Source organism: Monodelphis domestica, chromosome 3 (assembly GCF_027887165.1).
Source record: "Monodelphis domestica isolate mMonDom1 chromosome 3, mMonDom1.pri, whole genome shotgun sequence".
Lineage (NCBI taxonomy): Eukaryota > Metazoa > Chordata > Mammalia > Didelphimorphia > Didelphidae > Monodelphis > Monodelphis domestica.
In genome coordinates this window covers 10,241,124-10,256,311 of record NC_077229.1, presented here as the reverse complement: position 1 = coordinate 10,256,311, position 15,188 = coordinate 10,241,124, and the positions used below count along the sequence as shown (strand labels likewise).

At 42.3% G+C, this 15,188-nt stretch overlaps 1 gene segment (V, D, J or C); it reads right to left on the bottom strand.

Annotated features, from left to right (window-relative positions):
• Nucleotides 1–14,277: 14,277 nt before the first annotated feature.
• Nucleotides 14,278–14,874, bottom strand: LOC100619217 (immunoglobulin lambda variable 4-69-like). The segment is given in 2 exon segments: nucleotides 14,278–14,609; nucleotides 14,738–14,874. Coding segments are annotated over 2 exon segments (378 nt in total).
• Nucleotides 14,875–15,188: the final 314 nt, after the last annotated feature.

Sequence of the window (15,188 nt, the reverse complement as noted above, 5' to 3'; positions counted from 1 at the left end):
ACCCTTGTCCAGCAGTGACTTTCCTAGTCAGGAGTCACTAGAAAAAATTCATGGTCCCTTGTGTCCCACTCAATTTTCTGGACAATATTGTCACATGTGGTAGGGGCATGATAGCTCAGAGCCTGTTGGTGAGTCCTCATTAGGTATTAGCTTCAGGCACCAAGTCCCTGACCCTCTCAGAGGAAGTCCTTCTCAACACTAAGAACTTCACATTTTAGATGGAGGCATGGTTCTCACTCTTGCTCCACCCTCAGCTGGCCAATGAAGCTTTCCCAGCCTCCAGGAGAGGGCAATGAAGGAGTGCCTTAGGGCTAGTGGATGCTCAGAGAGAGATTGGAGAATGGGAAGAAGAGAGCAAGAGAAAAACAACTTGGGAAGAGAGGAGGCAACACATATGAAGGGATGGTGCCATGGTGGTGAGAGAGCAGATCCTTGGCCATCCCCAGAAGTCAGACCATGGTGGCACCCTGAGGACTCAGGGGATAGAATTCAGGAACTGAAATAGAGAAGATCTGATTTCAAATGCTCCTGCAGTCACTGAAATGTTGTGTGACCCTAACCTTGTCACTGAGTCTCTATCTGCCTCAGTCCCCTCATCTGTCAAATAGACATAATAACAACATCTATATTCAGGAGTCATTGTGAGTATCAATGAATATTATATTTGTAACACTTGTTAACTTTAAAGGATCATAAAAGTGATGATTCTTATTGAATTGTTATATTTATTGCTTTTCTTCTTTATGATTACGAGTATCACCTCTTTGGGAGCGTCCAGTGGTCTCCCTGAGGGTAAGGAATCACTCTGTCTAGATGTGACAATTTGGTCAAATAATGCATATGAGAGACACTCAGGCTCACGTGCATAGGCATCACACAGTGTTCTGCTATAGCAGGGAGGTTCATTTATTATATAGGCTGGTGATTACAGGCTTCTATGGAACACAATCAATTTTCCACATACATGTTTCCACTTAACAACAAGACACGTAGCCTCAGGAGATAGTCAATGAAACATTGTTGCAACTGATGAATGACATAAATTTGGTGATCTAGAGCTTAGTTCTCCCTGACCTAGGAGAATCATTGTTACTTTTGGTCAGCTTTCACAATCAACCACAATTACTTAGGAGATGGGTAACAAAATATTTCTTGCTAGGTACAAGGTTAGAGGGCAATTTAATGACAGTCTAGATTTGGGGTTTTCCTCAATTTACAAGTTCTGTTTTTCTTGTGTTGCTTTGAAGTGCCTTGCAATGCTGCCTTTTTCCTGTTCATCAACAAATTCAGTGGAGTGTGATAACTGTAAGGAAAGATTGATTATGGTGCTCAAGCATTTGGCCAGTGTTTTTTGTAGGACCTTGCAGCGTATCTGTGCTTGAGTGAGAGAAAGGAGGGGTGATGGGCAATAATCTTTGGGCTTTAATTCTGTAAATGCAATCTTTTGGGGGTAATAATGTAGCAGGATTAAAGTGGGATATATATGTGTTGATCCCAAAAGTATTTGCTCTCATATTATTTCTCCTGTACTGGGGAGGAAACAGCAATCATAACAAGGCCATTAGTAGGGGAAGTTGGAGAGAGAGAAGTCACAGAAGGGGGTCATTGGGGGCTTTGTTCTCGGGGAGCTGCCTTGCAGTTCCAGTCTCCCAACTGTGACCTATGTTACAAGGGAATCACTTTAAAAGACTGATATATATTAATTTAAGGTCGCCAAGGAATCAGCTATGTAATTCCTAAATGAAAAACTCAAGTCAGCCGTCAGCCTTTTTTGGAGTTTAATTACAATAGGAGCAAGAAAGGAATTAGAGATATATAGAGAGAGAGAAAAGGGGAGAGAAGGGAATAGGGCTTAAATACCCCTTCTGTTTAGGCTGGGCCAAAAGGCCCAAGCCCTTAGATAGCTGGGGCAAAGAAAAGAGATCAGTCCCTTTCACTCACGTGTCCAAAATGGAGAAACAGTCTCAGAGGCCCCCACCTTCCGCTTCCTTCAGAGCAAGCTTCCTCAGAGCCCAGGAACCACACCGACCAAAAACTCAATCCCCCTCTCCCGAGTCTCCAGACCCTCCTATCTTTAAGGACACCATCCAAGTTGCCTCCCCTCAGTCCTCACATCTACCAATCACTCTTCATCAATTTCCCTGTCAATGGAGGCTCTCGCTTAACCCAGGACCGCCCAGAGGTTTCTGGCTTTTGCACATGTCTGTTGAAGGTCATATTTTTCAAATGATTAAATCTTTACTCCTTTGTTCCAGCCCTTTCTAAATCCTGTTAACTTGAGTATGGTAGAGATTGGAATAATTAAATTTTGATCTAGGCTGCAGCCCTTACTCAATCTTATTAGGACTGAATAGGGTGGAGTATCTCCATTGTATCAATTCTAAAATCAATCAAGACTCAAAGAAATTCCTGTTCTATGCTCAAGCATAGGTCAAAGTCCTTTCCATTGTTCAGCAAAGGGTTTCTGTCCTAAAGTAATCTTAAGAAGGGAAGAGAAGGAACCTCCCATGCCAATGGAGTTCCCATTCCAATAGACTATCAGTAAGAAATTTTCCAAGTATGAAATATCCCAATGGTGAAATTTTCAACAATTATAAGTCTAAGGAAATTTGAGGTTTACAATCCCCCCTGATGATCATTGGGAGACTAGTCTCCCCATTGATCATTTAACATAATCATTTTGTAGTTCTAAATTCACTTCTAACTAAAGATATACACAATATTCAATTTTCTAAGAGAAATTAGAATAGTGAGAGAGGAAATAGAAAAGAAAAGAAAGCAAAACCAATGTTTGCTAGGCGCATTGACAGAAAACCAAATTAGGGGCAGTCCCTTTTGGCATAAATGTTACAATAAATGTTCAATCAAAAGTTCAGTCCAATCAATCACATCCAAAGTTCATTCTTGATCTTCTTGATGAAGTGTAGGTTTTTGGCATCTTTCTGCAACAGTTCATTCTCTGGATATAAAAGTTTCAAGCTTCTTTCTTGAAGATCTTTTCTCGAACAAAATCAAAATCTTTGAAGATTTTTTATAAAAGTAAAATCTTAAACAAAAGTCTTGGATTTTTATAAAAATAAAATCTCAAACAAAAAAAAATTCAAAAATGAAAAAATTCTTAGATTTTAAATTAAAATACAATCCCCCCTGAAGTAAGTATTTAAAAAAAATATATCAAGTTTAGCTCAGAATGCAATGTTCAGTTATGGGGGTGTATGTGTCAATTATCAAAAGAATAGAAAAATAATCAAAAACATAAGAAAATTTCAAAATAGACCTTGTATAGGTCCAGTTTAAAGTAATTTCTATCCCACAAGTATGTAGGACAGAATGCAGTAATATTTCACTTAGCCATTTGTAGCCAAGACTACAGGAAGTTGCCATAATATAAGAAGAAAAGAATTAGAATTCTATTTTGATGGGGAAATGTCATTCCCTTGTCTGATTTTTTTTCCTTCAGAGATATAGGGAGCCAGCATGATAGTCAAGCTTTTTACTTGTTTGAGTACTTCGAAAGGAGTGTAGATACAAGGAAGTCCTACGACTTAAACATAAGTTAAGCGTCGCAACCTTGAGTCTCACTTTAATATTTCATGTGTGCTCTATTGGCACTATTCAGGTTTAGTCTGTGCTCCTTGTTTTTATCCCTTTTCCTGGAATCAGACACAAACATTAATCACAGTCCTATAATATTTTATCAATAAATGGCAGGTTCCCATAGTTTAAAGCTTTTAGGCATATATTGATATTATAGCAAGAGTATATATATTAACTTGTATTACTGCAGGGAAAAAAATAATATTAATATTAATTATGTGTACCTTCAGTACAAAAAATGAGAAAAAAAATCAAATATTCTGATAAAAAATAAAAGAAAAGAAATAAGAAAAAATAAGAAAAAAATCAGTAATTCAATATATTCTTGAAAAGAAACCAGCATCCATTTGTCTATGGATTATTATCTCCAATTCATATGATAAGATAGAGTCACAATTCATATGATAGGATAGAGTCAATCAGTCTCAGCAGAAGATGCTTTCTTCACATGTGAACAGTGAATCCAAGAGTCTCTTTCTCCAATCTTTATAGATGTTGGAGTAGTTAATAATATTTGGAATGGTCCTTCCCATGAAGGTTCAGTTGCTCCAGTTCGCTTGAAATTCTTGATATAAACTTTATCTCCTGGGTTCAGGTCATGCAGAGAAAAGTCTAATGGTCCAGCTTGTACTGCAGCTCCGGATTCATGAAGTTCACGTAGTTTGTGCTGTAACTCCTGTATATAGGAAGCAATAGTAATATCTCCCCCTAATAGCGATGTATAAGCCGGGGAGAAAGGCTTAGCCTGTATAGGCGGATGTCCAAAAAGCATCTCAAATGGTGAAATATGTAAGTCTCCTCTAGGCCTGCTTCTAAGATAAAATAGGGCCAGAGGGAGAATTTCAGGCCATTTTAAATGGGTCTCAGTGCATAATTTGCCAATCATAGTCTTAAGTTCTTTATTCATCCTCTCCACTTGGCCTGAGCTCTGGGGGTGATATGGAACATGGAATTTGGGAGTTATCCCCAAGCAAGAATATATTTGATTTAAGACAGAATCGGTAAAATGACTCCCTCTATCGGAGTCAATACGTGCTGGTAGGCCAAAACGAGGAATAATTTCTTTTAAAAGTATCTTTGCAACAAAATCTGCTGTGGCTCGGGTCGTAGGAAATGCTTCTGGCCATCTGGTTAGTTGATCTACAATTACTAGACAAAATTTATAACGTCCAGCCTTTGGCATTGTTATGAAATCTATCTGTAGATGTTCAAAAGGTGTGTAAGCCAGAGGACGTCCCCCAAAGGCTTTTCCACGATATGCATGTTGGTTATATGCCTGGCAAATAGGACAGGCTGAACATACTTTAGAGGCTACAGTAGTTATACCAGGGGCTATCCATACTCTCTTGACAGAGTCCACGATGCCCTGGGTGCCAAAATGACCATTTTTATGAATAGATTGGCAAATTTGGTTATAGAAACTTCTAGGGAGCAGGGGTTTTCCTTCAGGTGACACCCATACTCCATTAATTTGTTTTGCTTTAAATTTTTGTTTCCATTTTTCCACTTCCTTTTCATTATAGGAGAGTGATAAATTTAAATTATCAGTGGTTGTTAATGTTAAAATTAATCCAGGTCCTTCTATGGCTGCTAGTTTTGCAGCGGCATCTGCTCGGTCATTTCCTCTAGAGACAGGGTCAGAGCCACCTGTATGGGCAGAGCAATGAACTACAGCTAGGGCTTTAGGCAGTTTGAGAGCAGAAAGAACTTCATTAATAATTTCTGCATTAGCTATGGATTTTCCAGCTGAGGTTAAAAATCCTCTTTGGAGCCATAGCATCCCGACTGAGTGACAAATGCCGAAAGCATATCTAGAATCCGTATAAATTGTTGCCTTTTTATCCTTGGCAATTATACAAGCTTGTTTTAGAGCTATGAGTTCTGCTCCTTGAGCGCTAATGTTAGAAGGTAGTGAAGCTGACCATTCAGTGGCAAATTCTGAGACTACGGCAGCTCCAGTGTAACGTATGCCATCCCTCATAAAAGAGGAACCATCGGTAAATAAAATCAGATCTGCATTTTCTAAGGGAGTGTCCAAGAGATTATCTTGAGGCTTTTCTGCCATGGACACTAATGTTTCACAGTTATGTAGTGGTTCTCCTGAAGTGGGTAAATCTGGAAGCAAGGTGGCAGGGTTAAGAGTTGAACAGCGTTTCAAGGTAATATTTTCACTATTTAATAAGGTTATTTCATACCTTGTAATTCTCTGATCCGAGAATGCCTGTGTTCTATGTTTTACCAATAATGCTTCAATCTCATGTGGGCACATTATTGTTAATGGACATCCCAATACTAAATCAACGGTTTTTGTTACTAATAAGGCTGTAGCAGCTACTCCTCTAAGGCATGGTGGTGCTCCTGCTGCTACTGGGTCTAGTTGGGCAGAATAATAAGCAATTGGGCGCTGAGAAGGTCCCAAAGTCTGAGTTAACACACCAGAGGCTACTCCTCTTCGCTCATGCACATATAAAGTAAATGGCTTGTTGTAATCTGGGATGCCTAGAGCAGGGGCAGACATGATAGCCTTTTTCAGATCTGTTAGAGCTGACAAGTGTTCAGGCTCTAATTTGAGGGGTTCAGGAACCGAATCCTTTGTTAATGCTATAAGGGGTTTAGTGATTTCCCCATAGCAAGGAATCCATTGTCTACAAAACCCTGTTGCTCCTAAAATTGCTCTCAGCTGTTTCTTAGTGGTAGGAGCACTCAATTTTTGAATGTTCTCAATTCGTTTTGGAGAAATATAACGAGCACCCGCAGTCAAGATGAATCCCAAATATTCTACTTTTTGGAGACACCATTGAACTTTATCCTTAGAGATTTTATGTCCTCTTTTGTGCAATTCCAAAAGAAGGTGTTTGCTATCTTCTTGACATGTTTCTGCATCTGTTGAAGCCAAGAGTAGATCATCTACATATTTGATTAATTTGCTATTTTTAAATGTTATATTGTCTGTGTCTTGGCTCAAAATTTGCTCAAATAAGCTCGGACTTTCGACATAACCCTGTGGCAGCCGACACCAGGTATATTGTGAGCCCTTCCAGGTGAAAGCAAAAATATGCCTGGAGTTTTCATGTATTGGTATGGAAAAGAAAGCTGAACACAAGTCTACTACTGTAAAGTATGTAGCTGTGCTAGGAATAGATGAAATAATAGTATGTATGTTAGAAACTACGGAGTGTCTCTTTATAACGTGATTATTCACTGCCCTTAGATCCTGTACGAATCTATAGATGTGTTTGCCATCGGGTCCTTTTTTTGTTTTTTTAATTGGCAGGATGGGCGTGTTGTATTCAGATTTGCAAGGGATTATTATTCCCTGTTCTATTAATGAGTTAATAACTGGTGTAATACCCTCAATTGCCTCCTTTGAGAGGGGATACTGAGGGATAGAAGGAGGTGGGCTAGATTTAGTTTTTATCTGCACAGGAACAGCAGATTTAAGTAAGCCTACATCAGAAGAAGATGTGGCCCAAAGAGACTCTGGTATATCTTTAGGTATTTCAAAAATGGAAGGTTCTTTTGCCTCCTGGTTTTCCGAGAGAAGTACAGGGAGTAATTTTAAAGATTCCTCTGGTACTTCTAATGATAATGAGCCATCTGGGGAGCAGGTTATTGTGGCTCTGAGTTTGCATAGAAGGTCCCTCCCCAGCAAATTTAAAGGGGAGTCAGGCATCAAAAGGAAGGAGTGTTGTACCTCTAGGGGTCCTACAGACACCATTCTAGGAGGAAGTCTTTTAACTCTTTGGGTTATTCCTGATACTCCCATTACATTCTCTGAGCCAATAGAATAACATTGTAAATCAGGTGTTCTCTTTAATACAGACCAGGAAGCTCCGGTGTCTAATAGACAATCATAATAAGTGTTACCCACTTTTAAGGTAACATGGGGTTCATTAGTATGGGGAGGGCAGTGGATAGGGACAACGGGTAGTAGGACATCAGGGTCTGGGAAATCAAAGGTTGTATCCTCTGATTCCTGTGCCCCAGCCCCCCCTGGGCACCATCATTGTGTTTGGGATATTCCTTGGGCACCCCCCTGAAGGGCACCTCTCTGAGGGTCATTAGTACCTCGAGTAATTTTTGGACGAGCGCATTTCTCATATATTGTTGAGTATTATCATTAAAATTTTCTTCAATTTGAGCATTGTCATTAAATTCCCAATTCCTATTTCTATAATTCTGGTTTCTAAAGTTCTTATTTCTATATTCATTATAGTTATTTCCATAGTCATTATTATAATTTCTAGAATTCTGGTTTCTATAACCATTATCATAATTTCTATAGTTATTATTTCTAAAACCATTATTAAAGTGTGTATTCCTTCCAAACATCTTAAGAAAGGTTCTACATTCCATCATTTTGTGGCCCTTCTTCTCACAGAAGTGGCAAGTAATGGATTGATAATTGGATTTCTGGAGAGGGGCAATTGTCGTTGGTTCATTATCATGCCCACTTTCTAATTTAGTTATCCTATCTATTACACATCTCATTTTTTTCTTCATTTCCTCCATGTCATCATTATTCTCTTTCTCCTTTTCTTCATTTCCCTTAAAAACATATATAGCTGTTTTTCGCAATTCTTCAAGGTCCATATCTGACCATCTTGGGCATTGTGTTTTAAAATAATTTTTAATTACTCTGCAAGAATTATTTACAAAGATTCTTCTAACTTGTCTTAAACTATTCTCTTTATTTAAGTCCCAATCTAAGTATCTGTCCCCAAACTCGATAATTCTGTCCATAAATCTGGAGGGTGTTTCGTTTTCCTTTTGCTTAATTTTTTCCAGTTCCATCCACTTATCTGTACTGTCCGCACATTCCTTCATGGCCGTGAGGATGGCCTCTCTACAACGGTATAGTTGTAGATAGTCCTCAGGATTATTATAGTCCCATTCGGGATCCTGAGATGGCCAATGTGCTGCATTACGCCCCCGGGTTTTGTTGACATGAGCAATTATTTTATTTTTTTCACGTTCTCTTAAAAAAGCCTGTAGTAAGATCTCAACGTCCTTGTAAGACGGATTATATTGAAAAAATATGTCTCCCATCTTTTTTGTTACTAGAAAAGGATCTTGTTCATATGTGGGGATATTTCGTGTAAATTCATTTATTTCTTGGGGAGTAAACGGTATCCTATGTCTTAAAGTCACCACATCCCCATTTCGTCCTATTTCAGGTACTTCTCTTAGAGGAAACAGGCCTCTAGTTGAATTTTGCACCTGTGGGTCAGTTTGACAAGGACAGGTTTCTCTAGGAGGACAAGATCTCCCTTGCATTGGAATTTGGTTTTCTGTAGGAGAAGGAACATGAGAAGCTGGGATTGCAGGGGAAGGGTTTTGGGGATTAAATTCAGACAAGATTTGCACTGCACGAGAGAAGCAGTCTGTTAACTGGGCTATAGGGAAGGTGTTTTCCATCTCTATTTCAGGGAAGGAAATTTCCTCATTCAAAGGTTCAGAAACAGGTCTGTTTCTGGTAGAGTGGGTGTTTGCCCATTGATCCTGTAAGAAACATTTTAGATCTTCTAATTGGGCTTGCATTTTATCCTCAATTTTTCCTATTTTATCTTCCATATCTCCCATTTTATCCTCAATATTTCCTATTTTATTCTCAATATTTCCTATTTTATCCTCAAGTTTTTCTATTTTATTCTCAATATTTCCTATTTTATCCTCAATTTTTTCTATTGTATCCTCAATTTTTTCTATTGTATCCTCAATTTTTTCTATTTTATCCTCAATATTTTCTATTTTATCCTCAATATTTTCTATTTTATCCTCATTTTTTTCTATTTTATCCTCAACATTTTCTATTTTATCCTCAATATTTTCTATTTTATCCTCATTTTGTTTTATTTTATCCTCATTTTGTTTTATTTTATCCTCATTTTGTTTTATTTTATCCTCATTTTGTTTTATTTTATCCTCAATATTTTTTATTTTTTCATCTCTAAATATAGTATTGAGGAGTACAAAAATGACAGTACCTATTAATATAAAAATTTGGAGGTATCCTTCATTCCTCAATGCCCCTACTTCTTCAGCTGCCATATAATTGTCAAAGAATGTAGTACTCATTTTTATATGTATATTTTGTAATTTCACAAAACACGTGGGGAGCAGGGCAAAGCAACAAACTTTCCACAGGGTTTTTTTTTTTTTTAATCCAGGAAGTTGTTCCTTAAGGGAAAGGATATTTAGAAACAGTTCTTCCAGCCAGGACTTTAGAGTCCTGTTGCTGAGATTTAAAAACAGCTGTTTTCTGTCTATCAGAGTCACACAGCTGGGAAGTATCTGAGGTCCAATTTGAACCCAGGACCTTCTGCCTCTAGGGCTGGCTCTCAATCCGCTGAGCTACCCAGCTGTCCCTTAAGATTAAAGGGAAGAAAAAGAAAAAACTGCTGATTCCAATTTAACTTAAGGAGAAAAGAGAAAAAGTTTTTTATACTCACGTGTTCTAGCAGCTGTGTCTTTAAGCCAAGTTTTTTTTTTTTTAAAAAAAAAAGGACTAAGTGGTGAAACAGTATAGTAAAAAGGCAAGGAAAAAGTTTTATTGAGAGGATTCTTTAGACTCCCGTGTGGTCAGCCACAATGTTACAAGGGAATCACCTTAAAAGACTGATATATATTAATTTAAGGTCGCCAAGGAATCAGCTATGTAATTCCTAAATGAAAAACTCAAGTCAGCCGTCAGCCTTTTTTGGAGTTTAATTACAATAGGAGCAAGAAAGGAATTAGAGATATATAGAGAGAGAGAAAAGGGGAGAGAAGGGAATAGGGCTTAAATACCCCTTCTGTTTAGGCTGGGCCAAAAGGCCCAAGCCCTTAGATAGCTGGGGCAAAGAAAAGAGATCAGTCCCTTTCACTCACGTGTCCAAAATGGAGAAACAGTCTCAGAGGCCCCCACCTTCCGCTTCCTTCAGAGCAAGCTTCCTCAGAGCCCAGGAACCACACCGACCAAAAACTCAATCCCCCTCTCCCGAGTCTCCAGACCCTCCTATCTTTAAGGACACCATCCAAGTTGCCTCCCCTCAGTCCTCACATCTACCAATCACTCTTCATCAATTTCCCTGTCAATGGAGGCTCTCGCTTAACCCAGGACCGCCCAGAGGTTTCTGGCTTTTGCACATGTCTGTTGAAGGTCATATTTTTCAAATGATTAAATCTTTACTCCTTTGTTCCAGCCCTTTCTAAATCCTGTTAACTTGAGTATGGTAGAGATTGGAATAATTAAATTTTGATCTAGGCTGCAGCCCTTACTCAATCCTATTAGGACTGAATAGGGTGGAGTATCTCCATTGTATCAATTCTAAAATCAATCATGACTCAAAGAAATTCCTGTTCTATGCTTAAGCATAGGTCAAAGTCCTTTCCATTGTTCAGCAAAGGGTTTCTGTCCTAAAGTAATCTTAAGAAGGGAAGAGAAGGAACCTCCCATGCCAATGGAGTTCCCATTCCAATAGACTATCAGTAAGAAATTTTCCAAGTATGAAATATCCCAATGGTGAAATTTTCAACAATTATAAGTCTAAGGAAATTTGAGGTTTACACCTTGTAAGCCAGAGGGGGGTCTGTTGACTCCCCATATCACCTCCTGCTGCAGCTATCAGTCTCTTTAGTTTATGACTAGAAGTTTGGACAAAATATGCCACGTCGTGGGCCTGTCTGTCCCCTGTTATGTTTAAAATTAAGGCAATTGTCTGACTCAGGGGGAAGAAGACAAGTTTATTGATGGTGGCAGGGTGGCAGGTTAGGCCAGCAGTAAACCTCACACCATGCTCCAGGGCTACCTGGTGCTCTCACGGCTAGCATCTTCCTGTGCTTTAGTTCCACAGCTGCAGAATCCGGCTATGAGGAGCTCATTACTCAGGGCTCCCCTATTTAGCCCAGACAACTTTAATGGGGGGGGGAGCTCATGAAGAGGAGGGCTAGCCAGCTCTCCTGACTTCCCCAGCCCAGGTCATGGGAGCCCACACATGCAAGGAGCCCTTGGTCCCTTCACTGATCAGGCCAATCCTGATAGAAAGGAAGACGTTCCTGGGGATTCCTGGGACAAAGAAATAGCCAAAGCAGGAGACTAGAGGATGCCTTTGATGGGACCGCAGAGCAGGAATGCTCCGTTGTCCTCCAAAGTATTTGAGAATCATTCAATATATAAAAGTTAAATTCTCACTATTTCTCCCCCTCCTTTTGGGGGATTCTGGGCTTCAGTTTCCCCAGTGAAATTCCTGAAGGATGATGGTGACATGTTACATTGAGAGTTAACTAGGATACTTGGCTGTTAATTTATGTAATATTAAAAATTTGTGAGAGGCTTTGCCAGGTGGCCATTAAGGCATCACGTCCCTTCTAGCATAACAATGTCACCAACAAACAAACCAAAAGAATATGAGAGAGACACGAAGGGTACTGGTGAGACAGTCAGCTGTCCAGACTATAGAGATCTGTTCCACAGATATGTGGTGGGTCATTGAAAGCGGGACAAGAGAAATTGGCCAGGATTACAGGAGGGTCGACCCAGCAGGCTTACAGATTTGACTTGCAGACATCCTCTTGCTGGGCGGTGGTAATGTTTACTGGTTTGGGTCCACAATTTATAGGGAAATGACATCAGTCATTGGAGTAAGCCTTTGACAGGAACCATGATTGGCAATGATTTACAAGACAGAACCAGTGGATGGAGATGGCATGAGTGGCTCTGAGCAGTGTTTTCTAGACCCAGTCTGCTCAGTTCGTTATATAATACGGCATGTTCTTTCCAGGGCTCTGGCTTATTGCTTTCTTGGCACGACACCTCCTGTTTTGGCCAGAGGGAAATGTTCGCTTGTCTCAGGCTGGGCAGCAAACTTTGAGTCTTCCTGATTCAGAATTAGTGGCTCTGAAGACGCCTTGCAATCTGGGGTGCACTGGGCTGGTTTGCACAGCCGGGCTCATTGGAAAGCCCCAGACTTCCTAACTACCCAGAAGATTTCCGTCCTGGGCTGCCTTGGGGCTGGGAGCCCCTGATCTTCCGTGCTGACCATTAGGTGGGAGAACTCAAAGTCCCCGGATGCAGCAGGCTGCCTTCTGGGCTCCGGGGATATTGCTGTCCTCTTCTTGAGCCATCTGCAGTCAAGCTGGTCCTGGTAACAGCTCCTCTGGTTGAGTTCCCTCCTTCTGTCCAGGGTCCTGGATCTCCTCTTTCCCTGAATTCCTTTCGAGAATAGAACCTAATGAAATTCAGCATCAAATCAGCATTGTCAGAAGCTGGGTCAGATGGTGAGAGTAAACTAGAACCTCAGGATTCACAGGTTCTCCCTACAAAGGAGCCCCAGGAGGGAGCTCTGCCATGGAGAATCCACGTTTCTTAGACTTGCAACTGCTTTGCTTCTCTTCCTCAATCCTGCTTTCAAAACTGTCCTTAACAAAGTGACAGAAATGATGCTGATACTTTCCCAGCTTTTCTCCAGCTCTGAATTGGAGCATGCTCAGAGCCTGAGACATGCTTAGAACCAGATGAGGCACAGACCCAGCTCTGTGGGATCTTCTGGTCTTTGTAGCTGTCTGAGGAAACTTTCCCACCATTATTCTCTCACATCATTGCTTCAACCCTCTCCTATTCTCAATCTCTGCCCCCCCTTTCCCCCAACCCAGAGAAATCTCCTCCTCTCTCCAGAGCCTCTCAGGGCGGCTCTCTTGACCCACCTGGGACTTCTGGGCCCAAATCAGCTGGTGGCCGCCAGGAATCCACCCAAACGCTGCTTCCTCCTTTTCATGGGAACAAGAGACTCCCGATGGGGGTCCAGCCAAGCTGGGCAGACTCAGATAGACGGTCAGACAAGTTCTCGCTCGTCACCTGTCAGCAGCTTCTAACCAGGCCTGAATACACCCGACAGTGTCCTGGCCGCAGGGAGGCCCTCAGAGCCCCTCCACAGCCCTGCAATGATGTGGCTGATTTTGCAGACTCCGGGCAGGGTTTCTCATCTCAGGACTCAGCCTCTCCTCAGGGGATGCCTGTCAAGGCTTGTAGAGGTGTGGGCGCTTGGCCACAAGGTGTACATCATGGCGCAGGGATGGTCAGCAGCTGCCTCTGTCTCCTCTCTTCCCATTTTCTTCCCTTAGAGGGTGTCTCTAGTCATGGCCTCGTGAGCACTGGCAGGGGTTCAAGGGATCTCCTCTTACAAACAAGATTCTATTCCCTGAGAGGAAACTGGGGCACAGCCAGAGCATGGCAGGGAGCTTCCTCTCAGCTGTTCTCCACCAGCCAAATCCTCAGTTCTGAAAGCTCAACTGAATCACTCCTCTGGTGTCTTGGTCATCCCAAAGGGGGCTGGGACATGGCAGAAAGTAGAGGTGATGGGGTGAGAGGACCTGAGTTCCAGCTTTAGTCTGTGTGACCTTGGGCAAGTCACTGCTGAACTGGGTAAAATAGAGACACACACAGAGAGAAAGAAGGACACCCAGAGAGACAGAAGGAAAGAGCCCGAAAAAGAGACAGAAATGGAGAGGCAAAGTTTGAAAGACAGGGAGACAGACAAACAGACAGAGAGAAAGAGACACAAAGAGGACAGAGACTGGGAGAGAAAGAACAGCTGACTCTCCCCTAGCAGCACCCTGGCCTTGCTCAGGAGCCTGGGGAGGAGCGAGAAGCTGCTGCAGGCCTGACAAGGAGGTTTTTGTCCCACTTCCTCACTGAATGCATCACTGTGTAGAAACATAGCTACCACCAGGGTAGTAATCTGACTGGCAGAAATAATCGGCCTCATCCTCAGGCTGGACGTTGCTGATGGACAGGAATCGGTTAGTCCCAGATCCGGAGCCAGAGAAGCGCTCAGGGATCCCGTCGCCCCTGCCTGTACCTCCACTGCTATAGATATACAGGAGGTACCGAGGGGCCTTTCCTGGGCTCTGCTGGTGCCAAACAACAGTTCTACCACTGAGCTCACTGCTCAGGGTGCAGGAGAGTCTGGCCGAGCTCCCCAGGGCTGCAGAGGCAGAGGGAGGCTGAGTCACCACATCCTGGGAGAGGGAGCCTGCAAACAGAGAAATTCATTAATGACCCTGAACAAGGAGGAAGCCAGAAGGTGCTTTGAGATCCTCCTGAGAGGCAAGAACAGGGAGGGAGGAGGAGGCCAAAGGGGAGGTCTGGGATGGTCCTGACCTGAGCAGAAGGAGAGCAATGAGAGACAGACAAGAGGCCAGGCCATGGCGAGAGGACCCGAGAGCTCAGCTTCAAAGAGCTCCCAGCTGAGTCTGGCCTCTCTCAGCTCCCTCTTATTCTCTCCTGGTTACCCTGTGATGGTGGCTGATGGGCAGGCGGGGATTGATGCAAATCTGGGCCTGCTTCAGCCTCCTCTAGACCCCACCTGCACCCTTTCTTGGGGTTCCAGTTCCCAGGGGGGGCAGCCCTTCATGCAGGGGGGTTGTTGGAGTCACTTGGCCCAGCACAGCTGAGCCGTCACCCAGGGGGAATGACAGGGCTCAGAGCAGCCACAGGTACAGCCAGCTGGACTCATCCCCCCCCCCAACACCTCCAGGCTCCCCAGGCCCTCCCTGCCTGCCCAGGACCAGCACCACAGCGTCCCCTGCTGGCTACAAGACCCACATCCAGG